The sequence below is a fragment of the Perognathus longimembris genome, chromosome 20, assembly GCF_023159225.1.
Source record: "Perognathus longimembris pacificus isolate PPM17 chromosome 20, ASM2315922v1, whole genome shotgun sequence".
NCBI lineage: Eukaryota > Metazoa > Chordata > Mammalia > Rodentia > Heteromyidae > Perognathus > Perognathus longimembris.
Window position 1 is genome coordinate 45,536,840 of NC_063180.1, and position 24,067 is coordinate 45,560,906.

At 72.0% G+C, this 24,067-nt stretch overlaps 2 protein-coding genes across 3 annotated transcripts; both read left to right on the plus strand.

The window, feature by feature from the left end:
• Positions 1 to 458: 458 nt before the first annotated feature.
• On the plus strand, positions 459 to 13,955 carry Chrnb4 (cholinergic receptor nicotinic beta 4 subunit). The gene is given in 7 exon segments (XM_048369084.1): positions 459 to 513; positions 4,787 to 4,935; positions 6,529 to 6,574; positions 7,823 to 7,931; positions 10,746 to 11,437; positions 11,440 to 11,612; positions 13,815 to 13,955. Coding segments are annotated over 7 exon segments (1,365 nt in total).
• Positions 13,956 to 17,065: 3,110 nt separating this feature from the next.
• Chrna3 (cholinergic receptor nicotinic alpha 3 subunit) lies at positions 17,066 to 23,049 on the plus strand. Of its 2 annotated transcripts, none has more exons than XM_048369450.1 (5): positions 17,066 to 17,202; positions 17,320 to 17,364; positions 18,867 to 18,976; positions 20,455 to 21,415; positions 22,916 to 23,049. In XM_048369450.1, exons 1-5 carry the CDS (start codon positions 17,182 to 17,184, stop codon positions 23,042 to 23,044), a joined length of 1,266 nt encoding a protein of 421 aa, XP_048225407.1. In that variant the 5' UTR covers positions 17,066 to 17,181; the 3' UTR covers positions 23,045 to 23,049. The 2 variants fall into 2 exon arrangements, with proteins under 2 accessions (XP_048225407.1, XP_048225406.1); XM_048369449.1 differs by having other exon boundaries at positions 17,094 to 17,199.
• The last annotated feature ends 1,018 nt before the right edge of the window (positions 23,050 to 24,067 follow it).

Consider the following 24,067-nt stretch of genomic DNA (forward strand, 5'->3'; position numbering starts at 1 on the left):
GAGGTCGCCGCCCTGGCCCCTGCTCAGGCCTCCTCCCTCCCTCCCTGTGGGGCCAGCATGGTGGGGAGGGAGCCGGCCTGCCCTGGGGTGGGGGACACCTGGCCCCGCCCATCGGACCGAGCCCCGCCCACCCCGCCAGGGTCCGCCCACCACGCCGGGCCCCGCCCCTCCCCACCGAGCCCCCCTCCGATGGGCGGGGCCCAGGAGGCCTAGGTTTCCGGGCGGGCGGGACACGAGGCCCCGCCTGGGTGGGCGTGTCCAGGGGCGTGGCCGCCGTGTGGGCGTGGCTCTCCGCCCGCAGCGCGCGGATCGGCGCGGTCCCCGTGCCCGCCGGCCGCAGGACCGGGACCCGCGCGCTCTCCGGCCGCCCCGCCCGCCCCCCCCCCCGCCCCGGCGCCTCGGGGGTCGGGCCGCCCGCCCCCCCAGCCCGCGGCGCGCCGTCTCCCGGCCCCACCGCCATGAGGAGCTCGCGGCCCCTGCTCGCGCTCCCCCTGCTCGCCCTCTGCGGGCGCGGTGAGTTCTTCTCGGGGGTGGGATGGATGGATGGGGGGCTGGGCGGCCCCGAGGGGGGACGCGGGCGGGGAGCCAGGCTCGGGTGGGGGTCACCGCTCCTCCCGGGGGGGGGCGAGTGCTCCTGGGATGGTCAGCGGGCTGGGGGACCCCAGGCCCGGGGTCTCACAGGGCCGAGTCGCTTCCTCCCCGCACCCCAGAGGTGGCTGCCCCACCTGGGAGCAGCTCTGACCTAGAGAGACTTCGAGAGAGGTCACCCCAAGTTCCACCCCAGGGGACCCTCGCCCGGGGGCGCGGCTGGCCAGGGGGCCGGCTCCTCCCGGAGGGGCCCCCGCCCCGGCCCGCCCAGCTGCCCCCCTCAGCCCTCGCTGGGGCAGGAGCCCAGAGCTGGAGAGGAAGGGGACTCCCCCCGCCCAGCCCTCAAAGCCCGGCATCTGCGGCTCACACCCGCCCCTTACCGTAGCCGCTCCAAAGACCGCGACCTGGAGGCCATGGACCCAAGCCAGCCCCAGACTCTGCGCTCCAATTAACCACCCAGTAGCCAGAAGTGGAGGGGTGACTCAAGCCGTAGAGCATCCGATTTGAGCAAACACACACACACACACACAATGCAAGGATAGTACCCAGGCCCCGAGTTCAAGCCCCAAGACCTACACACGCACACACGCACACACACACACAGGAACATAAACAAAAAGAAAACCATACGTCCCGCCTGAGATCCAGAGCACTTCCAGCTCGACTCCGGCCAGACTGGGCCCCTGGGCCCCGAGAGCCTGAGGGACCACAGCCTGTGTCCCCCCGGGACGGAGCCCCTGCTTGGAGAGGCGCTGGGCTGGGAACGGCCGTGCACAGAGCCTGGGGACGTGGAGTCCTTCCTAAGTGTGACGTGTGTGCTCGCCTGCACTCTGGCCTTGGACCACCCAGAGTGTCCCCAGGCCATTCCTTTGCCCTCTCTGGGCCTCAGTCTCCCTCACTGTTCCATGGAGCTGCTCTGCACGGCCGGCCCTCTGCGGCCAGCCCCTGGTGTGCATGGCACAGTTCCGAGTGTGCCCCCCTGGGCAGGTGGCATCCGTGGCTCACACCCCGGGCAGCGCCCTGACCCAGGGCCCGGGCCCTGCCGGGCATCTGTTTATACGCAAAGCGATGGTTCGCACCTCCGAGTGGAGACGCAGGGGTGGTGTACGATGAGCTCATGGGAGAGATGCCACCTCGGCTTAAAAATTCCACGGCTGCCGTGTGTGTGTGCACGCACGCGCACACGCGCCCTGGGGCTTGAACTCAAGGCCTGGGTGCTGTTACGAGCTCTTTGACTCGAGGCCAGCGCCCTGCCATTTCGCCTTTCTTGGGTCGAGCGGGGCTCCTGGGATGGCAGCCCCCGAGGAGCCAGGATGACAGGCAGGACCCGCCGGTGCCGGCCACAGCTGCCTTTTAACTAACACACATCTCAATGCCCTTCCTAAGCTACGGATACACACACACACACGCGTGTGCGCGATGGTCTTCACCTTGCGAGTGCCCACTTGCCAATATGATTCTGTAGTGTATTCCAAAATAATGAATGGCTATATCTCTCCGGTGTGTGTGTGTGTGTGTGTGTGTGTGTGTGTGTGTCTGAGGAAGGACATGTGGGAAGTGTGTTTCCTGAACGGCAGCTGCAAAGCCGGTGCATGCTGGTCGTAGGGCTTGAACTCAGGGCCTGAGCTCCGTCCTTTAGCCTTTCCTGCTCACGGGTGGCGCTCTAGCGTTTGAGCCACAGCTCCACTCTGGGGGTTCTGCCGGTGGTTTGGAGGTGAGCGGCTTTCCTGCCCGGGCTGCCTTCAGCCTCAGCCCAGGATTATAGGTGTGAGCCGCCAGCACCCAGCTGTCTTTTCATGTTTAGATCAGAATCCTCATTCAGAACACACGCACGCGCGCACACACACACGCACACACGCGCAGCGGCTTGGAATCGCAGCTAGGGCTGCCTCTCGGCTGGTTAACGTCTGTCTTCCCTGGCCCGGAGCCGGGGCCACCCCCCCCCAGGACCTCCCTCCCCCCCGGGGGCCTCCCCCAGAAGAGCCACCGGCTCAGCGCTGACCCTGCCCGGGCCTGGGCCTGGGCTGCAGATGGCACACGCCTCCACAGGGCTGTCCTGGGGACCCTCTCCACCTTTGGGGGAGTCCGGGCGTGCGCCCCCCCCGTTACTCCCATTCCCCTGGACCCCCCAGTTATGGCCTCCACCGGGCAGTCTCCTTAAGGGGGGCTCGGGAGCCGAGAGGTGTGGCTCAGGTGGTAGCGCACCCGGCCCACGAGTCCACGGCCCAGACGGACGGAGGCCCGGGCGGGAGGCCCCGGGGGGGAGGCCGGCCTCCCCCGACACGCCGCCCGGAACCGACTCAGGCCCGGGCCGCGGATGCCCTCGTCCTCCTCAGCTCCGCTGCCCACTTAGAAGGGAAAGGCGAAATGGGGTTCTGGGGCCTCGGACGGCGGGGACCCGGGTGAGCTGACTTCCTGGCAGGCAGGAGGGGCGACCCCGAAGGCAGTGAGTTCATGCGGGGGGGGGCCTCAGAGCCAGACCATGGCCCCCGGAGCCCCGCGGGGCGGGGTGCGGGGTCCGCCTCCCCCTCCCGTGGGCGGCCGGGGCGCGGGGTCCGCTCCCCCTCCCCATGGGCGGCCGGGGCGCGGGGTCCGCTCCCCCTCCCCGTGGACGGCCGGGGCGCGGGGTCCCCCTCCCCATGGCGGCCGAGGCGCGGGGCCCGCCTCCCCCTCCCCGTGGGCAGCCGGGGGCGCGGGGGTCCCCCTCCCCATGGGCGGCCGAGGCGCGGGGCCCGCCTCCCCCTCCCCGTGGGCAGCCGGGGCGCGGGGTCCCCCTCCCCGTGGGCGGCCGGGGCGCGGGGTCCGCCTCCCCCTCCCCGTGGGCAGCCGGGGCGCGGGGTCCCCCTCCCCATGGCGGCCGAGGCGCGGGGCCCGCCTCCCCCTCCCCGTGGGCAGCCGGGGCGCGGGGTCCCCCTCCCCGTGGGCGGCCGGGGCGCGGGGTCCGCCTCCCCCTCCCCGTGGGCGGCCGGGGGCACGGGGTCCGCCTCCCCCTCCCCATGGCGGCCGGGGCTCGGGGTCCGCCTCCCCCTCCCCATGGGCGGCCAGGGCGCGGGGTCCGCCTCCCCCGCGGTGGTCAGGTCAGAGCCGGGCTGGCGGGCCGGCGCTCCACCGCTGGAGCCACCGCTCCGCTCTGGGTTTCCGTGGCCGTTGGAGATGCGAGCCTGGGGACTTTGCTGCCCGGGCTGGCTTCGAACCTCAGTCCTCAGATTCAGCCCTCCTGACGCCCGCGCCCACTTTCCACGTGCAAGGAGAAGAAACCGTGCCAGGGGAGCGAGCCAAGGGAGGAGGGGCCGGGCCGGCGAGGGGCGGGGCCAGGGGCGGGGCCAAGAGGCCGGGCCGGCGAGGGGCGGGGCCAAGAGGCCGGGCCGGCGAGGGGCGGGGCCAGGGGCGGGGCCAAGAGGCCGGGCCGGCGAGGGGCGGGGCCAGGGGCGGGGCCCGCGGTGGGCGGCGCGGGCTGGGAATCTGGGGCAGGGATGCTCGGGGCCGCTCCCCACCCCCAGCTCGGGCGCGGGGGGGGGGGGGGAGGGAGGGAGGGCAGCAGGTGCGGCCGCTCCGCCCGGCCCGCGCCGGGGCCTCTGCTCCAGATGGGCAGCCAGGTGGAAGGCGCGGGCGGGGCGCTCCGGGGCTCCCCAGGGGCCCGGCGCCCCGGCTCGGCTCCACCGGCCCAGGAAGGGGCTGTGCCGCCCGCCGGGGACGGTCAGGTGCCGGCTGCGAGAAGCAGGCCCCCCCCGCCCTCCCCACCCCGCCCCGTCCTTCCACCCTGGGCTGCCAGCGAGTCTGTGACACACGCACGCACACGCGCCTCTCAACGTTACCCCAGACGTGAAGAGGAGACGCGGACCCACGCGCGGGGGTGTGAAAGGCCGGCTTGGGGGCTGGGGCGCACCGAGGGGCTGCACTTCCGTCCTCCACGGAGGACCAGCCCCGGGGCTGGGGCTCGACCACCTGAGCCACGGCTCCGTGTCTGCTCTTTGCTGGCTCCTGGGGGGCGAGAGCCTCTCCAGGGCTTCTGTCTGGCCGGCTTCGAACCTGCGTCCTCCGATCTCAGCCTCTGGAGCAGCCGGGTGCCGGGCGTGAGCCGCCAGCTCCCCACTGGACGGTGTGCGTTTATGGCTCCCAGGGCCCGTGCCCCCCAGTTCTGCCCTCCCTGGGCACGCCGCCCCCCCCCCCCAGCAGGTCTGACTCTGTGGTTTCGCAGGGGACAGCCGGCTGGCTAACGCGGAGGAGAGGCTGATGGACGACCTCCTGAACAGAACCCGCTACAACAGCCTCATCCGCCCGGCCACGGGCTCCGCGCAGCTCATCGTCATCAAGCTGCAGCTCTTCCTGGCGCAGCTCATCAGCGTGGTGGGCGCCCGGGGTGCTGGGGGGAGGGGGCGGGGAGGGTCTGGGGGGCCCTGCCCACAGTGGGGAGGAGAGGGAGGTGGGAGGTGACTGGGGTTGGGGGGGTTGTCTGTGTAGTTCTGTTGGTCCTGGGTCTTGAACTCGGGGCCTGGGCGCCGTCCGCCAGCTCTTTGGCTCAGGGCTGGGGCGCCACCACTTTGAGCCACGGCGCCAATTCTGGTATTTGGTGGTTCATTGGAGATGAGAGTCTCCTGGACTTTCCTGCCTGGGCTGGCTTTGAACCACGGTCCTCAGGTCGTGTAGCTAGGATGGCAGGCGTGAGCCACCGGTGCCGGCCATGCTGGTGTCTTCCTGGTCCCCAGCCCCCGCTTCAGTTCTGCAGTGTCAAGAAAACACTGGCCAAACAGCCTCCCGCCTGCCATCCAGGCTGCTCAGGAGGCCGGGACCTGAGGAGGGGGAGGGAGGGAAGGAAGGAGGGAGGGAGGGAGGGAGGGAAGGAGAAATGGAGGGAGGGAGGGAAGGAAGGAAGGAGGGAGGGAGGGAAGGAGGGAGGGAGAGGGAGGGAGAGGGAAGGAGGGAGGGAGGGAAGGAGAAAAGGAGGGAGGGAAGGAAGGAGGGAAGGAGAAAAGGAGGGAGGGAAAGAAGGAAGGAGGGAGGGAGGGAGGGAAGGAGGGAAAGGGAAGGAAGGAGGGAAGGAGGGAGGGAGGTGAAGGCTGGCATCCATGAGGAGAAGCCCGAGCCCCACGTGGGGAGGGCTCCACGTTCCCCGCTCTCTCCCCCCCCCCACTTCCAGTGGCAGGCAGCAAGAGCTGAGGACACCCAGCCAGGCTGTGCCCCAGCTGCTGCAAGAACATTCTAGAGCAGCCAGGGGCATAAAGCTTCGTGGTGCGCCCAGCTGCTTCCCTGGGCGGCAGCCCTGGGGCGGGTGGACAGGCAGGTGGCCACACTTCCAGGCTCAGGCTGTCCCTGCCAGACCTGCTCCGTGGCCCCCGGGGGGTGGAACCTTCCAGAAGGAGGGACACGGGCCTGCAGCCCAGACACTGCTGGAAGAGGTCAGAGTCTCTTGCATAAAAGTGAACTGCTCAGGGCTGGGGATATGGCCTAGTGGCAAGAGTGCCTGCCTCGGATACACGAGGCCCTAGGTTCGATTCCCCAGCACCACATAGACAGAAAACGGCCAGAGGTGGCGCTGTGGCTCAGGTGGCAGAGTGCTAGCCTTGAGCGGGAAGAAGCCAGGGGCAGTGCTCAGGCCCTGAGTCCAAGGCCCAGGACTGGCCCCCCCCCCAAAAAAAAAGTGAACTGCTCAGTATTAAGGGGTGGGTGAGGTGCTTCTCTGCTTTCGCTCTTCCGTGCCAGTCTGGGTCTGGGTTTGAACTCGGGGCCGGGGCGCTGTCTCTGAGCGCCTCTGCTCAAGGCGGGCGCAGCCGCTGCAGCCACAGCGCCATTTCCGCTTTCTGGTGGTTCATGGAGAAATTCTCAGGGACTTTCTTGCCCTGGCTGGCTTCAAACCCCCTCCTGCACAGCAGAGAGGCCGGGGTGAGCGCCAGCGCCTGGCCTCGCCCATCTCGATGACCCGAGGGCCCCGTCTCTCCCCAGAACGAGCGGGAACAGATCATGACCACCAACATCTGGCTGAAGCAGGGTATGCGGGCCACGGCGCGTCTCCTGGAGGGCGGCCTGGGGGGCCGGGACTGACCGGGGCCTGCGCTCTGGGGGCCTGGGGGGCCGGGACTGACCACTGCCTGCGCTCTGGGGGCCTGGGGGGCCGGGACTGACCGGGGCCTGCACTCTGGGGGCCTGGGGGGCCGGGACTGACGGGCCCTGCACTCTGGGGCCTGGGGGGCCGGGACTGACCGGGCCCTGCACTCTGGGGGGTCGGGACTGACCGGGGCCTGCGCTCTGGGGGCCTGGGGGGCCGGGACTGACTGGGCCCTGCACTCTGGGGGGTCGGGACTGACCGGGCCCTGCACTCTGGGGGCCTGGGGGGCCGGGACTGACCGGGCCCTGCACTCTGGGGGGTCGGGACTGACCGGGGCCTGCGCTCTGGGGGCCTGGGGGGCCGGGACTGACCGGGGCCTGCGCTCTGGGGGGCCGGGACTGACCGGGGCCTGCGCTCTGGGGGCCTGGGGGGCTGGGACTGACCGGGCCCTGCACTCTGGGGGGTCGGGACTGACCGGGGCCTGCGCTCTGGGGGCCTGGGGGGCCGGGACTGACCGGGGCCTGCGCTCTGGGGGGCCGGGACTGACCGGGGCCTGCGCTCTGGGGGCCTGGGGGGCCGGGACTGACCGGGGCCTGCGCTCTGGGGGCCTGGGGGGTCGGGACTGACCGGGGCCTGCGCTCTGGGGGGCCGGGACTGACCGGGGCCTGCGCTCTGGGGGCCTGGGGGGCTGGGGACTGACCGGGGCCTGCGCTCTGGGGGCCTGGGGGGCCGGGACTGACCGGGGCCTGCACTCTGGGGCCTGGGGGGCCGGGACTGACCGCAGCCTGCGCTCTGGGGGCCTGGGGGGCCGGGACTGACCGGGGCCTGCGCTCGGGGGTCGGGACTGACCGGGGCCTGCGCTCTGGGGGCCTGGGGGGCCAGGACTGACCGGGGCCTGCGTTCTGGGGGGCCTGGGGGGCCGGGACTGACCGGGGCCTGCGCTCTGGGGGGTCGGGACTGACCGGGGCCTGCACTCTGGGGGGGTCGGGACTGACCGGGGCCTGCGCTCTGGGGGGTCGGGACTGACCGGGGCCTGCGCTCTGGGGGGCCTGGGGGGCTGGGACTGACCAGGGCCTGCGCTCTGGGGGGTCGGGACTGACCGGGGCCTGCACTCTGGGGGGCCGGGACTGACCGGGGCCTGCGCTCTGGGGCCTGGGGGGCCGGGACTGACCACGGCCTGGGCTTTGCAGCAGTGGACGGACCACCGTCTGGCCTGGGACAGCGCCCACTACCAGGGGGTGAAGATCCTGCGGATCCCGTCCAGGCGCATCTGGCTCCCCGACATCGTGCTCTACAACAAGTGAGTGGGGGTGGGGTCCAGGCCTCCCTTCCCCGCCCGTCCTGCGCTTGAACTCGGGGCCTGGGCGCCGTCCCTGAGCTCTTTTGTTCAAAGCTAGTGCGCTACCCACTTGAGCCGCAGCGCCACTTCCGGTTTTCTGGGGGTTCATGGGAGATGAGAGTCTCATGGACTTTCCTGCCTGGGCTGGCTTTGAACCACGATCCTCAGATCTCGCCCTCCTGAGCAGACGGGGTGACAGGTCTTTTTGAATGGCAGGGATTTGTCCCTGCTGGGCCCTTGGGGTCCAGGCTCATCTTCTGCAGATAGCTCAGCGGGGTGTCAGCTGCTGCCGGGGCTCCGGCTGGAGCAGCACCGCAGGGGCCCAGCTCAACAACAACAACCACAACAACAACAGGAACGGCCGGTGCTGGCTGCTCTGGAGGCTGCAAGCCGAGGCTCCCAGATCCGAGGCAGCCTGGCCCACGTGTGGAGAGACGCTCATCGCCCAGTGCCCGCAGTCACGCGTCAGCCGTGGCCTCGGTGCTGGAAAGTCATTCCTGAGCAGAAGGACGCTGAGGGAGAGTGGGAGACCGAGTCCCCCCCCACCCCCGTCCCTGCACACACCCACAAAGCAGGGGAGAGTGTGAGGCCGAGTCCCACCCCCCCCCAGTCCCTGCACACACCCACAAGGCGGGGCAGAGTGTGAAGCCGAGTCCCCCCCCCCCCAGTCCCTGCACACACCCACAAAGCGGGGGGAAAGCCAAGCAAGGGGTGGCATGGTCCGAAAAGAACTGTGCTCCTTGCCCGACTTAGGAAATGGTTCCCCTCCTGTGTAACACCTCACTAGTGACAATGAAGTTACACACACGCACACACACGGAACACGGCTGGGTGTGGGCGTCTCACACCGTCATCCCAGCTGCTTAGGAGGCTGAGGTGAGGATCACAGTGCAAAGCCAGCCCAGGCAGGAAAAAGCGTGTGTGTGTGTGCACCGTGCGTGGGTCTCCAGCCCCCCCCACCCCGCACAGCGCTGATGGCACCAGTGTGCAGTGCGTCTCCAGCCCCCCCCACCCCGCACAGTGCTGATGGCACCAGTGTGCGGTGCGTCTCCCGCCCCCCCCACCCTCCCCGCACAGCGCTGATGGCACCAGTGTGCGGTGCGTCTCCAGCCCCCCCCCCGACCCTCCCCGCACAGCGCTGATGGCACCAGTGTGCGGTGCGTCTCCAGCCCCCCCCACCCCGCACAGTGCTGATGGCACCAGTGTGCGGTGCGTCTCCAGCCCCCCACCCCGACCCTCCCCGCACAGCGCTGATGGCACCAGTGTGCGGTGCGTCTCCAGCCCCCCCCCGCACAGCGCTGATGGCACCAGGTGTGCGGTGCGTCTCCAGCCCCCCCCCACCCCGCACAGCGCTGATGGCACCAGTGTGCGGTGCGTCTCCAGCCCCCCCCCCCCGCACAGCGCTGATGGCACCAGTGTGCGGTGCGTCTCCAGCCCCCCCCCACCCCGCACAGCGCTGATGGCACCAGTGTGCGGTGCGTCTCCAGCCCCCCCCCACCCCGCACAGCGCTGATGGCACCAGTGTGCGGTGCGTCTCCAGCCCCCCCCACCCCGCACAGCGCTGATGGCACCAGTGTGCGGTGCGTCTCCAGCCCCCCCCCCGCACAGCGCTGATGGCACCAGTGTGCGGTGCGTCTCCAGCCCCCCCCCACCCCGCACAGCGCTGATGGCACCAGTGTGCGGTGCGTCTCTGGCCCCCCCCCCCGACCCTCCCCGCACAGCGCTGATGGCACCAGTGTGCGGTGCGTCTCTGGCCCCCCCCCCCGACCCTCCCCGCACAGCGCTGATGGCACCAGTGTGCGGTGCGTCTCCGCCCCCCCCCCCCCCGCACAGCGCTGATGGCACCAGTGTGCGGTGCGTCTCCAGCCCCCCACCCCGACTCTCCCCCGCACAGCGCTGATGGCACCAGTGTGCGGTGCGTCTCCAGCCCCCCCCCCCGCACAGCGCTGATGCACCAGTGTGCGGTGCGTCTCCAGCCCCCCCCACCCCGCACAGCGCTGATGGCACCAGTGTGCGGTGCGTCTCCAGCCCCCCCCCCGCACAGCGCTGATGGCACCAGTGTGCGGTGCGTCTCCGCCCCCCCCCCCCCCCGCACAGCGCTGATGGCACCAGTGTGCGGTGCGTCTCCAGCCCCCCACCCCGACCCTCCCCGCACAGCGCTGATGGCACCAGTGTGCGGTGCGTCTCCAGCCCCCCACCCCGACCCTCCCCGCACAGCGCTGATGGCACCAGTGTGCGGTGCGTCTCTGGCCCCCCCCCGACCCTCCCCGCACAGCGCTGATGGCACCAGTGTGCGGTGCGTCTCGCCCCCCCCCCCCCCGCACAGCGCTGATGGCACCAGTGTGCGGTGCGTCTCCAGCCCCCCCCCACCCCGCACAGTGCTGATGGCACCAGTGTGCGGTGCGTCTCCAGCCCCCCACCCCGACCCTCCCCGCACAGCGCTGATGGCACCAGTGTGCGGTGCGTCTCCAGCCCCCCCCCCCCGCACAGCGCTGATGGCACCAGTGTGTGGTGCGTCTCCGCCCCCCCCCCCCGCACAGCGCTGATGGCACCAGTGTGCGGTGCGTCTCCAGCCCCCCCCCACCCCGCACAGTGCTGATGGCACCAGTGTGCGGTGCGTCTCCAGCCCCCCACCCCGACCCTCCCCGCACAGCGCTGATGGCACCAGTGTGCGGTGCGTCTCTGGCCCCCCCCCCGACCCTCCCCGCACAGCGCTGATGGCACCAGTGTGCGGTGCGTCTCCAGCCCCCTCCTCCCCCCTACCCCCCCCCGCAGCGCCGACGGCACGTACGAGGTCTCCGTGTACACCAACGCCGTGGTCTACGCCAACGGCAGCATCGAGTGGCTGCCCCTGGCCATCTACAGGAGCGCGTGCAAGATCGAGGTGCGGCACTTCCCCTTCGACCAGCAGAACTGCTCGCTCACCTTCCGCTCGTGGACCTACGACCACACGGAGATCGACATGGTGCTCATGTCCCCGACGGCCAGCATGGACGACTTCACGCCCAGCGGCGAGTGGGACATCGTGGCGCTGCCGGGGCGCCGCACCGTGGACCCGCGGGACCCGGGCTACGTGGACGTCACGTACGACTTCATCATCCGCCGCAAGCCGCTCTTCTACACCATCAACCTCATCATCCCGTGCGTGCTCATCACCTCGCTCGCCATCCTCGTCTTCTACCTGCCGTCCGACTGCGGCGAGAAGATGACGCTGTGCATCTCCGTGCTGCTGGCGCTCACCTTCTTCCTGCTGCTCATCTCCAAGATCGTGCCGCCCACCTCGCTCGACGTGCCGCTCGTGGGCAAGTACCTGCTCTTCACCATGGTGCTGGTCACCTTCTCCATCGTCACCACCGTCTGCGTGCTCAACGTGCACCACCGCGCGCCCAGCACGCACGCCATGCCCGCCTGGGTGCGGCGCGGCTTCCTGCGCCGGCTGCCGGCCTTCCTGCTCATGACGCGGCCCGGCGCGCGCGGCCCGGCCCCGCCCCCGCCCCCGGCCCCGCCCCGCCGCCGGGGCCCCGCCCGCGCCGACGCCCCGCCGCCCCGCCCCCGCCGGGGCTGCGGCGGGACCTGCGCGAGGCCCTGGACGGGGTGGGCTTCATCGCGCAGCACCTGAGGAGCAGCGACGAGGACCAGAGCGTGAGTCCGCGGGCCCGGCCGCCCCCCCCACCCCCGCCCCGGGCTCCCTCTGCCCCGCCCCCGGGCTCCCTCTGCCCCCGCCCCTGGCTCCTCTACCCCGCCCCCCGGGCTCCTCTGCCCCGCCCCCGGGCTCCTCTGCCCCGCCCCCCGGGCTCCCTCTGCCCCGCCCCCGGCTCCCTCTGCCCCGCCCCCCCGGGCTACTCTGCCCCGCCCCCTGGGCTCCTCTGCCACGCCCCCGGCTCTGCCACGCCCCCGGCTCCTCTGCCACGCCCCTGGCTCCTCTACCCCCGCCCCCGGGCTCCTCTGCCCCGCCCCCCGGGCTACTCTGCCCCGCCCCCCCGCGCTCCCTCTGCCCCCGCCCCCGGCTCCTCTGCCACGCCCCCGGCTCCCTCTGCCCCGGCCCCAGCTCCTCTGCCCCGCCCCCGGCTCCTCTGCCCCGCCCCCCCGCGCTCCCTCTGCCCGCCCCCCGGCTCCTCTGCCACGCCCCCCCGGCCTCCTCTACCCTGCCCCGGGCTCCCTCTGCCCCGCCCCCCGGGCTCCCTCTACCCCCGCCCCCCGGCTCCCTCTGCCCCGCCCCCCGGCCTCCTCTACCCCGCCCCCGGCTCCCTCTGCCCCGCCCCCCGGGCTCCTCTACTCCGTCCCCGGCTCCCTCTGCCCCGCCCCCGGCTCCTCGGCCCCGCCCCCCGCGCTCCCTCGGCCCCGCCCCCCGGCCTCCTCTACCCCGCCCCCGACTCCTCTGCCCCGCCCCCGGGCTCCTTCTGCCCCGCCCCCCGGGCTCCTCTGCCCCGCCCCCCGGGCTCCTCTGTCCCCCCTCCCTCTGGCCGCCCCCCCCCCCCCCCCGCTCCTCTCCCTCCCCCCCCATCCCCCCCGCCCCGTGGAACGGGCCCCGGATGAGTTGGTTTTCTTGGGTGTCAGTCCCGGGATTTGAACCCAGGGCCTGGACGCCCCGTCTCCTGAAGCTCTTCCTTCCGCTCGGGCCACGCCTCCGTGCCCAGCTTTCTCGGGGTGAGATGGGCGCCCCGCAGGTTCCTCCGCCCGGGCTGGCTTTGCGCACCCTTTTCAGTGGCGGGGATGACGCCCCCCCCCCCCCGCCGCACCCCATCATGACCGGACCTGCGCAGAAGGAGACGGGGACAGACCCCGCGCGCTCACTGTGCAGCGGGCACGGGCCCCGCACGCACGGAGCTGCGGGTCCCGGGGCGCCCCGCCCCCTCGGATCGCAGCCCCCTGAGACGCTGGGGGCGGCTGGCGAGGGCGGCTTCCGAGGGCACCGCGGGGTCTGGGAGATGGGGGGGGGGTCTGTGCCGCCTCCCCCCCCTCCTCCTAGCGCTGTCTCCTCCCCCAGCCGCGCCCCTCCCGGGGAGGGCGCCGGCGCCGAGAGCGCCCACCGACGGGCGGGAGCGCACGGCCCGCGGCTCACACTCACCGTGCGCCGAGCGAGTGCGGGGCGGCGGACAAACTGAACCCCGGGCACCGGGCGCACGCCTGTCCCCCGGCTTCCCGGGAGGCCCGGGGCTCCAGGCCGCCCCGGCAGGGGCGCCAGCAAGAACCCCCCGAAAAACGGGAGCGCGGCGGGGCGGGGCTCACGCGGGCGAGCGCCGGCCGCGGGCGGCGAAGCTGTGGATGGAGCCCCAGCGCTCACACGCACGCACGCACGCACACGCACGCACACCCCTCGGGGCGCGGAGGTTAGGGTCCGGGAGGCCCGGGCAGCCGCCGCCTGTGGCCGGGAGCAGGGGGCTGCGTCCTAGTGGGGTGACCCCCCCCCCGTCGGGCCAAAGCGGGCCAGTGACGTCAGCGCGTGGGTTCGCGGCCGCGCCGTCTCCAGAGACTCCACGTGGAACCCCAAATCCTTCCTTATGCGGAGCCAGTCAGGGTGTGGAGGGCACCCCAGGGGCGCCCCTCTTTCGTGACCTGCGATCTCAGCCTCCGGGGCCAGCGGCGGGGGCAGCCGGCACCCCGGCAACCAGAGCCGGGGGGGGGGGGCAGGCCAATCCCTCGAGACTAAGGGGGGCACCTGCACCAGCGACCCCGCGACGCTCCCGTGTGGCCTGAGTTCCCGTGTCCCGGGGGCCGGCTGGGGTCGGGGGCGTCCCCGCAGGGTGCGATCGCCTGGCGTTCCCGGGGTTCCCCTGGTCCAGGGCAGGGGGGCCCCGCGGCCCCCGCGCCCCCGCCCGTGACCGGCCCTCCGTCTGCCCGCAGGTGGTGGAAGACTGGAAGTTCGTGGCCATGGTGGTGGACCGGCTGTTCCTGTGGGTGTTCGTGTTCGTGTGCGTCCTGGGCACCGTGGGGCTCTTCCTGCCCGCCCTCTTCCAGACGCACGCCCCTCCCGCAGCCCCCTAGCCCGCCCCCCCGTCGAGGGAAACCCCACCGCAGCAGCCACGCGCACCCGAGGGGCCGGGAGAGGGGTCCCCAACTGCCTTCTGGAAAGGTCCGGCAGGAGCCGGGGGTGGCTCGGGCTTCCTCTGTGGTCCAGGCCCGCCTCGCCCCCCCCCCGCGCCCCAGGCCCGCCTCGCCACCCCCCCCAGGCCCGCCTCGCCCCCCCCCTCGCCCCAGGCCCGCCTCGCCCCCCCCCCACCCCAGGCCCGCCTCGCCCCAGGCCCGCCCCGCCTCGCCCCCCCCCCCGCCCCAGGCCCGCCTCGCCCCCCCCCCCCCCCCCGCCCCAGGCCCGCCTCGCCCCCCCCCCCAGGCCCGCCCCGCCTCGCCACCCCCCCAGGCCCGCCTCGCCCCCCCCCCCGCCCCAGGCTCGCCTCGCGCCCCCCCTCCCGCCCCAGGCCCGCCTCGCCTCCCCCCCCCTCGCCCCAGGCCCGCCTCGCCCCCCCTCGCCCAGCCGCCTGTCCGCCCCGTTCCCCTCGCAATCCTTGCTGTTCGTCCCACCTTCCCCGCGACCCCGCACCCACGGGGTCGGCTCCCACGGCCCGCGGCGCCCCCCCACCTCCTGCGAGAAGCCCCCCTGGTTACTCATTCCCAAACGCCCCCCTCCCCCAGTGCGGCACCCCGAGGACAGGGCCCTGCGCCCACCTCACTGCTCTCCCCCCTCGACGACGCAGCACAGCAGGTGCAGAATAAACCTCCCTCCGCGACCCCGTGACCCCGTGACTCCTGCCCCTCCTTCTCGCCTTCGGGACCGCGCGGCGCAGGTGTCACCTGGGCGGGGCCTGGGACTTGAACTCGGGGCCAGGGCGCTGTCCCTGAGCTTCGTCTGCTCTTGGCTGGAGTCGCAGCTCCACGACCTGCTTTGTGGTGGGTCCCGGGGGACAAGGGTCCCGCGAGAGCCCCCCGCCGTCCGACACCCCCGCCCCCCGCTGTCCTCGAACCAGAACCCGCGGACCTCGGCCTCCTGAGCAGCCAGGGTCCCGGGCGTCACCATGGGGCTCCTACAACGGCGGGCCCGCAGGGGTTGGGGCGCGGGGGCCCACGCGGATCACCCCGAAACAGTGATCACCCCCAGCCCTGCACCTGGAGCCCGTGCCCCCCCCCCCAGCCCCGCTGACGGAGGGGGAGGGGGAGTGGAGGGGAGGGAGAGGACGGTCCCCACCGGGCACAGGTCACCCGCCCCGGCTCCCACTCCGGGAGAGCCCCGCCCAGACGGAGCCCCGCCCCGCCCCTCCCCATCGCCCCTCCCCTCCCCATCGCCCCGCCCCGCCCTCGGCACCCACCCATCCGCTAGCCCCGCCCCTCGTGCCGCCCCGCCCTCCCGGCGCCCCGCCCCTCCCTCCCATTGGTCCGCCCCGCCCCGCCCTCCGCTCGCCCGCGTCGGCTGGGCGGCGGCGGGTCGGATCGCCCTGGGCCGCCGCGGACCGGGAGGAGCCCGCGCGCCCCGCGCCGGGTCGCTGCACGGACGGACGGACGGCCATGGGCGCCCGCCCCGCGCCCACGCGGCCGCTGCTCCTGCTGCTCCTGCTGCTGCGAGGTGCGGGCGCGGGGTCCGGGGGGCGGGGGGCGGGGGGCCCGGGAGACATCGGGGGCCCGAGACCCGGCCGGGGGCGGGGGCGGCGCCCGGGGCGCCGCGGGGCCCGGTGGGAGAGAGAAGTCGGGGGCGGGCGCGGGGTCCAGGGCGCGGGGACCGGGGGGCGGGCGGGGTCGGGGTTCGCCGGGTCCCGGCGGGCCGAGCCCAGGTCTAGGCCGCGGGCTGGGGCGCGGGGTCGGCGGGGCCCCGGCGCCTCGAGTGGGAACCAGGGGCCGGAGAGGGCGAGGCCGCCGGGGCGAAGGCGGCGTCGTCTCGGGACCCGACGGGACGCGGAGCGCCGGCCGCCCCGCCCTCCCCGCCCCCCTCGCGCCCCCTCCCGGCCTCCCGGCGCCCCCTCTTGCGCCCCCGCCCGCCCTGCCCCAGGCCCCAGCGGGGCGGGGCGGGCCGGCCGGCCGCACGGGGTCCCTGTGGGCACCGGGGGAGGGAGTGGGGCAGGGCGTGGGGCAGGGCGTGGGGGGCGTGGGGGAGGGCGTGGGGGCGGGCGTGGGGGGCGTGGAGGCGGGCGTGGGGGAGGGCGTGGGGCAGGGCGTGGGGGCGTGGGGGAGGGCGTGGGGGCGGGCGTGGGGGAGGGCGTGGGGGCGGGCGTGGGGGGCGGCGTTTGCCAAGACGCCCCCGGTGGCCGTCGCCCCGCTCCTGGCGCGGCTGAGGTCTGAGGACCGCGGTTCGGTGCCAGCCGGGCAGGAAAGTTGCGCGGGGCTCGGCTCCTCCGGACCCCGCAGCCAGGCGCCGGGAAGGGAGCCCGCCCTGGCCGCCCGCGGCGCGCGCGCACACGCACGCACTCACACTCATGCACGCACGCACACACATGCACACGCTCACACGCGCGCGCACGGAGCTGGGGCTGGGCACGAAGCGGGCTGTGGCCCCGTGGGGTGCGGCGGCGGCCCGCCGCGCTGCCCGCGCCCGCCCGGGGCGGAGGCCGGCGCTCCCGCGGCGCCGGTGGGCTGTGCGGACCCGCCCCGCCCCCGCCCCGCCCGCCCCGCAGCCGCCCCGCCTCAAGTCTGTGACTGGGAGATGGAGCGTGGAAATCGGGGTCATGGAGCCCCGCGTGGGGTGGGGCTCTGGGAAGGTGGGGCGGGGCCAAGTGAGGAGGGCGGGGCCCGGTGTGGGCGGGGCTCTGGGGAGGTGGGGCGGGGGCCATGTGAGGAGGGCGGGGCCCGGTATGGGCGGGGCTCTGGGAAGGCGGGGCGGGGCCATGTGAGGAGGGCGGGGCTCTGGGAAAGCGAAGAGACGGAGGGGAGGGGCCATGAGAGGTGGGCGTGGCTCTGGGGAGGCAGGCCCATGTGAGGAGGGCGGGGCCCCGGTGTGCGCGGGGTGGGGGGGTCCTGAGGGTGGGGCGGGGCCCTGGGGTGCGGCGGGCCCTGGGAGGGGCCCTTGAGGGGCTTGGGAGGGGGGCGGGGCCGTGGAGGGCGCGGCCTGGGGGTCGTGAGCGGCCCTGGCCGGGTGACCCGGGCCCCGCCCCGCCCCGCCCGCCCCGCAGCGGCCGGCGCCTCCGAGGCCGAGTACCGGCTCTTCGAGCACCTGTTCGCCGACTACAACGAGATCATCCGGCCGGTGGCCAACGTGTCCGACCCGGTGATCATCCAGTTCGAGGTGGCCATGTCCCAGCTGGTGAAGGTGGTGCGTGCGGGCTCCTGGGGAGCAGGAGTCCCGGGTGCGGGGTCCTGGGGTGCGGGGTGCGGGGCCGCCCAGAGCCCGGGGCCAGTCCGAGTCCGTGCTCCGGGTCCCCCTCTCCAGGACGAGGTCAACCAGATCATGGAGACCAACCTGTGGCTCAAGCAGGTGCGTGCCGGGCGCCCCGCCGCCGCCGCCGCCGCCGAGGCCCGGGAGCCGCCGCCGTCTGGGACCAGCCGGGCCTGGGGGCTGCAGACCCGGGGGCCCAGCGCGCCCCGCCCAGCAGCGCCCCGCCCAGCCCCGCCCCTCCCCAGCGCCCCGCCCAGCGCGCCGCACCCCGCCCAGCCCCGCCCCTCCCCAGCGCCCCGCCCAGCCGCACCCCGGCCAGCGCCCCGCCCTGCCGCACCCACCCAGCCCTGCCCCCCCCAGCGCCCCGCCCCGCCGCATTCCCCTAGCCCCGCCCTGTCCAGCCGCGCCCCGCCCAGCCGCGTCCAGCCCTGCAGTACTAGGCCCAGCGCCCCGCCCAGCACTCCGGGGCCCTCCCCCCCTCCCGTGGCCACAGCCTCACCTGTCTCCTCCCCAGGATCACCAGCTCTGTCCAAGAGCCTCTCAAACCCCTCCTCCCCTCCCTCCCTCCCTCCCTCCCTCCCGCTGAAGGCCAGTGCTCTGCCGCTTGAGCGACAGCTCCGCTTTCAGCTTTCTTGGGGAGCTAATTGGAGGTCACACTCCTGCGGCCAGGGGCTGAGGCCCGTAGCCCTAAAATACTGCGGAGGCTGAGCTCCGAGGATCGCGGTTCGAATCCAGCCTAGGCAGTGAAGTTCCCGAGACTCGTCTCCAATGAGCCACCAAAAAGCCGGAAATGGAGGGGTGGCTCAGGTGGCAGAGTGCCAGCTTTAAGCAAAAAAGCTCAGGGACAGCACTCAGGACAGGAGTTCAAAGCCCCACAAAGAGAGTCTGGTGGACTTTCCTGCCAAGCTGGCTTTGAACCACAATCCTCAGGTCACAGTCTCCCGAGAAGCTGGATTACAGGCCAGCGTCCGGGGGGAGGCACCTCCTTAGTAGGGCTTCAGGACTTGTCTGAGAAAGACATGGGTAAACATATTAAGGTGTTGTACAGAGGAATTACTTTTTCTGGCCAGTCCTGGGTCTTGAACTCGGGGCCTGAGCACTGTCCCTGGCTTCTGCTCAAGGCTAGCACTCTGCCACTTGAGCCACAGCGCCACTTCTGGCTTTTTCTATCTATGTGGTGCTGAGGCATCGAACCCAGGGCTTCACGGATACGAGGCGGGCGCTCCACCGCTAGGCCATGGTCCCAGCCCGGGAGCTACCGTGTCATGAGTCAGGCAATAAGTACAGCTCTCTGCGGCCAAAGCTGCCCTGCCTCTGCTTTCTCACTCTGAATCCTGGGCCTGAAGAGCGTTTCAACGGCAGGCGCTCCGCGTATGGAACTGGGGCTGGTGTTAGAGGTCCAGGAAGCTTACCAGGCCCTGGAAGTGACCCCAGAAAGCTCGAGTCAGGGGCTGCGCTCCCCAAGTTGTGGAGGGCGGCCCCCCTCAGGGCGGGGAGGTGCGGCTCGCAGACAGGGCCCAGGACCGGGCTGGCTCCGTGGCCTGGGGCGGGGACACCGGGAGGAAGGAAGCCAGCCTGGTCCTCCCGCCCCCTCCCCCCAGATCTGGAATGACTACAAGCTCACATGGAACCCCTCGGACTACCAAGGTGTGGAGTTCATGCGAGTCCCCGTGGAGAAGATCTGGAAGCCGGACATCGTGCTGTACAACAAGTAAGGGGCTCGGGGGGCCCTCTGGGGGCTGGCTCTGGGGGGCCCTCCCTCTGGGGGCTGGCTCGGGGGGGCCCTCCCTCTGGGGGCTGGCTCTGGGGGGGCCCTCCCTCTGGGGGCTGGCTCTGGGGGTGCCCTCCCTCTGGGGGCTGGCTCTGGGGGGCCCTCCCTCTGGGGGTGCCCTCCCTCTGGGGGCTGGTTCGGGGGGGCCCTCCCTCTGGGGGCTGGCTCGGGGGGGCCCTCCCTCTGGGGGCTGGCTCGGGGGGGGCCCTCCCTCTGGGGGCTGGCTCGGGGGGGCCCTCCCTCTGGGGGCTGGCTCTGGTGGGTGCCCTCCCTCTGGAGGCTGGCTCTGGGGGGCCCTCCCTCTGGGGGCTGGCTCTGGTGGGTGCCCTCCCTCTGGAGGCTGGCTCGGGGGGGGGCCCTCCCTCTGGGGGCTGGCTCGGGGGGGGCCCTCCCTCTGGGGGCTGGCTCGGGGGGGGCCCTCCCTCTGGGGGCTGGCTCGGGGGGGGCCCTCCCTCTGGGGGCTGGCTCGGGGGGGCCCTCCCTCTGGGGCTGGCTCTCGGGATGGCCGCGGGGCTGGGGGTCTTCAGCTGCTCGCCTTCCCTGGGCCGATTCCAAGCAGACTTGGTTTCTGCTCGGCTACCGCCCGTTACCGAGCCCCTACGATGTACAGTAAGCCGTGCATGCGGGGTCCGGGACGTTGACGGGGATCTTGAAGGTCGCGGGGATCTTGAAGGTCGCGGGGATCTTGAAGGTCGCAGGGATCTTGAAGGTCGCGGAGGCTCTGGGCGGCCCGTGGCTGGGGGTGGAGCAGCTGGGGCGGGGGGAGGGGGGGCTGCGGCTCCCTGGGGCGTCTCCCGCGTGTGCAGCCCTGCCCTCTGATTGCGCACACGGGGGAGGGGAGGTGGACTGAATTTAACCTGCCCCCCCCCCCGCGGCATAAGCACCTGCTCCCACCGTTTTCATTGTCAGGCGTTGGGGATCCCTGTCGGGCACTTGGGGGCGTCGGGGGCTTAGAGCGAGCACGTGGGGTGTCCTGGAGAGAGGCGTGGCGGGTGACGCGCTGGGTGGGCCTCAGTCACGCGCGGTGGTGCCGTTCTTAAGTTCCAGTTTCTGCCGCTTTACCAACCGTGTGACTTGCTGTTTATCTGCTGATTTGGGGGGGGGGGTTGTGGGGCTCAAACGCGGGGCCGGGCGCCGTCCCCGAGCTCTCATGCCCGAGGCCGGCGCTCTCCCACGCGAGCCACGGCGCCGCTTCCGGTTTTGTGGTGGCTCCTTGGAGATGAGTCTCGCGGGTTTGTCCGCCCGGGCTGGCTTTGAACCACGGTCCCCAGCTCGCAGCCTCCGGAGCGTGCCGGGCGCGCGCTGCCGGCGCTGGGCTCCCTCCTGCCTGCCGATCGTGATGGCGGCGCGGGCGACGCGGGCCGGGCGTGGGGCGGCCGCCCCGCCCGCCGTGGCCCAGCCCCCGCGTGTCCTTGCAGCGCCATCGGCGACTTCCAGGTGGACGACAAGACCAAGGCCTTGCTCAAGTACACGGGAGAGGTGACCTGGATCCCCCCCGCCATCTTCAAGAGCTCCTGCCGCATCGACGTCACCTACTTCCCCTTCGACTACCAGAACTGCACCATGAAGTTCGGCTCGTGGTCGTACGACAAGGCCAAGATCGACCTGGTGCTCCTGGGCGACTCCATGAACCTCAAGGACTACTGGGAGAGCGGGGAGTGGACGGTGATCAGGGCCCCGGGCTACAAGCACGAGATCAAGTACAACTGCTGCGAGGAGATCTACCCCGACATCACCTACTCGCTCTACATCCGCCGCCTGCCGCTCTTCTACACCGTCAACCTCATCGTGCCGTGCCTGCTCATCTCCTGCCTCACGCTGCTCGTCTTCTACCTGCCGTCCGACTGCGGCGAGAAGATCACGCTGTGCATCTCCGTGCTGCTCTCGCTCACCGTCTTCCTGCTGCTCATCACCGAGACCATCCCGTCCACGTCGCTCGTGATCCCGCTCATCGGCGAGTACCTGCTCTTCACCATGGTCTTCGTCACGCTCTCCATCGTCATCACCGTCTTCGTGCTCAACGTGCACTACCGCGCGCCCGCCACGCACGCCATGCCCGCCTGGGTCAAGACCGTCTTCCTGGGCCTCCTGCCCCGCGTCATGTTCATGGCCCGGCCGGCGGCGGCGGCGGGGGCGGCGGGGGGCGCCCCGGGCCCCAGGGCCTGCCCCGGGGCCGAGCCGGGCGCCCTCGACTGCTGCGAGCCGGGCTCCGCCTGCCCCGCCTGCCGGCAGCACCGCGGGGCCAAGCTCTCCAACCTGGGCGCCAACCTCGCCGGGCGCCCCGGCTCCGAGCCCGCCCTGCCCCCCGAGATCAGAGACGCCATCCGCAGCGTCCAGTACATCGCGGAGACCATGAGGGCGCAGAACGCCGCCAAGGAGGTAGAGACGCTGGCGCCGCCCTCAGCCCTCCGACTGGAGCCCCCCTCAGTGACCCCCTCAGTGAGCCCCGCTCAGTGAGCCCCCCTCAGCGAGCCCCCTCAGTGAGCCCCCCTCAGTGAGCCCCGCTCAGTGAGCCCCCCTCAGCGAGCCCCCTCAGTGAGCCCCCCTCAGTGAGCCCCCCTCAGCGAGCCCCCTCAGTGAGCCCCCCTCAGTGAGCCCCGCTCAGTGAGCCCCCCTCAGTGACCCCCTCAGTGAGCCCCGCTCAGTGAGCCCCCCTCAGTGACCCCCTCAGTGAGCCCCGCTCAGTGAGCCCCCCTCAGTGACCCCCTCAGTGAGCCCCGCTCAGTGAGCCCCCTCAGTGAGCCCCCTCAGTGAGCCCCCTCAGTGAGCCCCCCTCAGTGAGCCCCGCTCAGTGAGCCCCCCTCAGTGAGCCCCCTGTGAGCCCCCCTCAGTGAGCCCCCCTCAGTGAGCCCCCTCAGTGAGCCCCCCTCAGTGAGCCCCCCTCAGTGAGCCCCCTCAGTGAGCCCCCTCAGTGAGCCCCCCTCAGTGAGCCCCCCTAGTGAGCCCCCCTCAGGGCTGGGGCCCTGGGCACCCCCCCCCAGCCCCACACACCCAGGAAAAGCCAGAGTGGCGCGGTGGCTCAAAAGGCAGAGCGCCAGCCTTGAGCAGAAGCTCAGGAACAGCGCCCAGGCCCCGAGTTCAAGCCCCAGCCCTGGCAAAGCAAACAAAACCCCACAAGGTCCTCTCTGAAAGAGGAACCGGGGGTGAGGCCCAGCGGGGAGATGGCTTGGTGCTCAAACTTCAGTACTACAAGAAGAAAAAGGGAGGGAGGGAGGGAGGGGGGAGGGAGGGAAGAAGGAAGGGAGGGAGGAGGCTGGGCGAGGCGGCCCCCATCACGTGATGGGGGGGGGGCCGGGTCCTCTCCAGGACTCAGAGCCTTGGTAAGGCGTGCGGGGCTTAGTGACCGGGGCTCTGCCTTCCTGGCTTAGGCCGCACTGGGCGCCCCGTCCTCCTCGCCCCCCCCCCCGCCGCCCGAGCCCCCCCTCCACGGGCAGCCGCTCGGGCGCCTTGGGGATGGGTCCTCTGGGTTCGCCAGCCTGCTCCGTCCTCCGCCCCTTCCCTCCCGAGGCGTCAGGATGGCGGGCGCGCCCCGCAGCCCCCCGAAGCCCCCGCGCTCCACCCGCCGGCGCCGTGCCCTGGGCACTGAGGCGGGCGCCGCTGGGCTTCTCTGGTCCTTTTTGTGTTTCCGCTTTTGGAGCCCGTGGCTCCGCCGTCATCCCGGCTGCCCAGGAGGCCCAGGTCTGAGGGTCGCGGTTCAAAGCCAGCCTGGGCAGGAACGGCTGCGAGACTCGTGACCTCCATTGAACTAGCGAAGGGGCTGGAGGTGGGGGTGGGCCCAGGCTGGAGTGAGCGCACCCAGCCTTCCCTCCCTCCCCTGCCCCCCCCCCGCCCCTGCCCCCACCCCCCCAGGCGCTCACTCCCGGCTGCTGCTGTCCCCAGGTCCAGGATGACTGGAAGTACGTGGCCATGGTGATCGACCGCATCTTCCTGTGGCTCTTCATCCTCGTGTGCATCCTGGGGACCGCGGGGCTGTTCCTGCAGCCGCTGCTGGCCAGGGAGGACGCGTGAGCCGGCCCGCCCCCCGCCCCCTGCCCCCGCCCGGCTGCCGGCTTGGTGACGGCACCTCCACATTGTGGGCACCTCCACAGGGCCCGCACCCCGCTCCCGCTCCCCCCGCCCGGCTGCCGGCTCCGGGACGGCACCTCCACAGGGCCCGCACCCCGCCCCCGCCCCCCCCACCCCCCGCCCAGCTGCTGGCTCCGGGACGGCACCTCCACAGTGCTTTGTTTCAGTTCTAGTAAGTTTGCGCAAAAAAAAAAAAAAATGATGCATGAAAAAGGTCAAGAGTATTTATTACACGGGCTGGGAACGTAGGTGGCTTAGCCCTGGGTTCGATTCCTCAGCACCACATACACAGAAAAAGCCGGAAGTGGCGCTGCAGCTCAAGTGGCAGAGTGCTAGCCTTGAGCAGAAAGAAGCCAGGGACAGTGCTCAGGCCCTGAGTCCAAGGCCCAGGACTGGCAAAAACAAAGTATTTATTACACATAAATGAATATTTCTACTACCCCTTGGGGGCAGGTGAAGAAGGCACTGTGCACCCAGGCACCAGTGGCTTACTTCAAATCCTAGAGACTCAGGAGGCTGAGATCGGAAGACCGTGGTTCAAAGTCAGCCCAAGCAGACCAAACCAAGACTCTAATCTCCAATATGCCGGCAAAAAGCTGGAAGTAGAGGTGTGGTTCTGTTAGGCGCAGATTTGGGGTCCCCAAAAACCACCAAGGAGCCGATTCCGATGCAAACGCACGAGTCTTTATTGCAAGCTCGAGCCTGGACTCCCAACCGTCGCTGACGCAGCGGCTCTGGATTGAGAGCGCCGACCCTCCCGTTAGTAAGGTTTATACAGGTAAAAGCATAGCACAGACGTAGGGGCTTGGCGCAGGGGGTAGAGTAAGCAACAAACCAGCAAGTGTGGCTCGGATGTAGGAGGTTGACGCAGAGGGTGGAGCAAATAACAAGCCATCTACAGAATCAATTTTGGGGTCAGGTTGACCTAATTATCAAGATGGAGTCAGCTCTACAACAGTTCAAGTG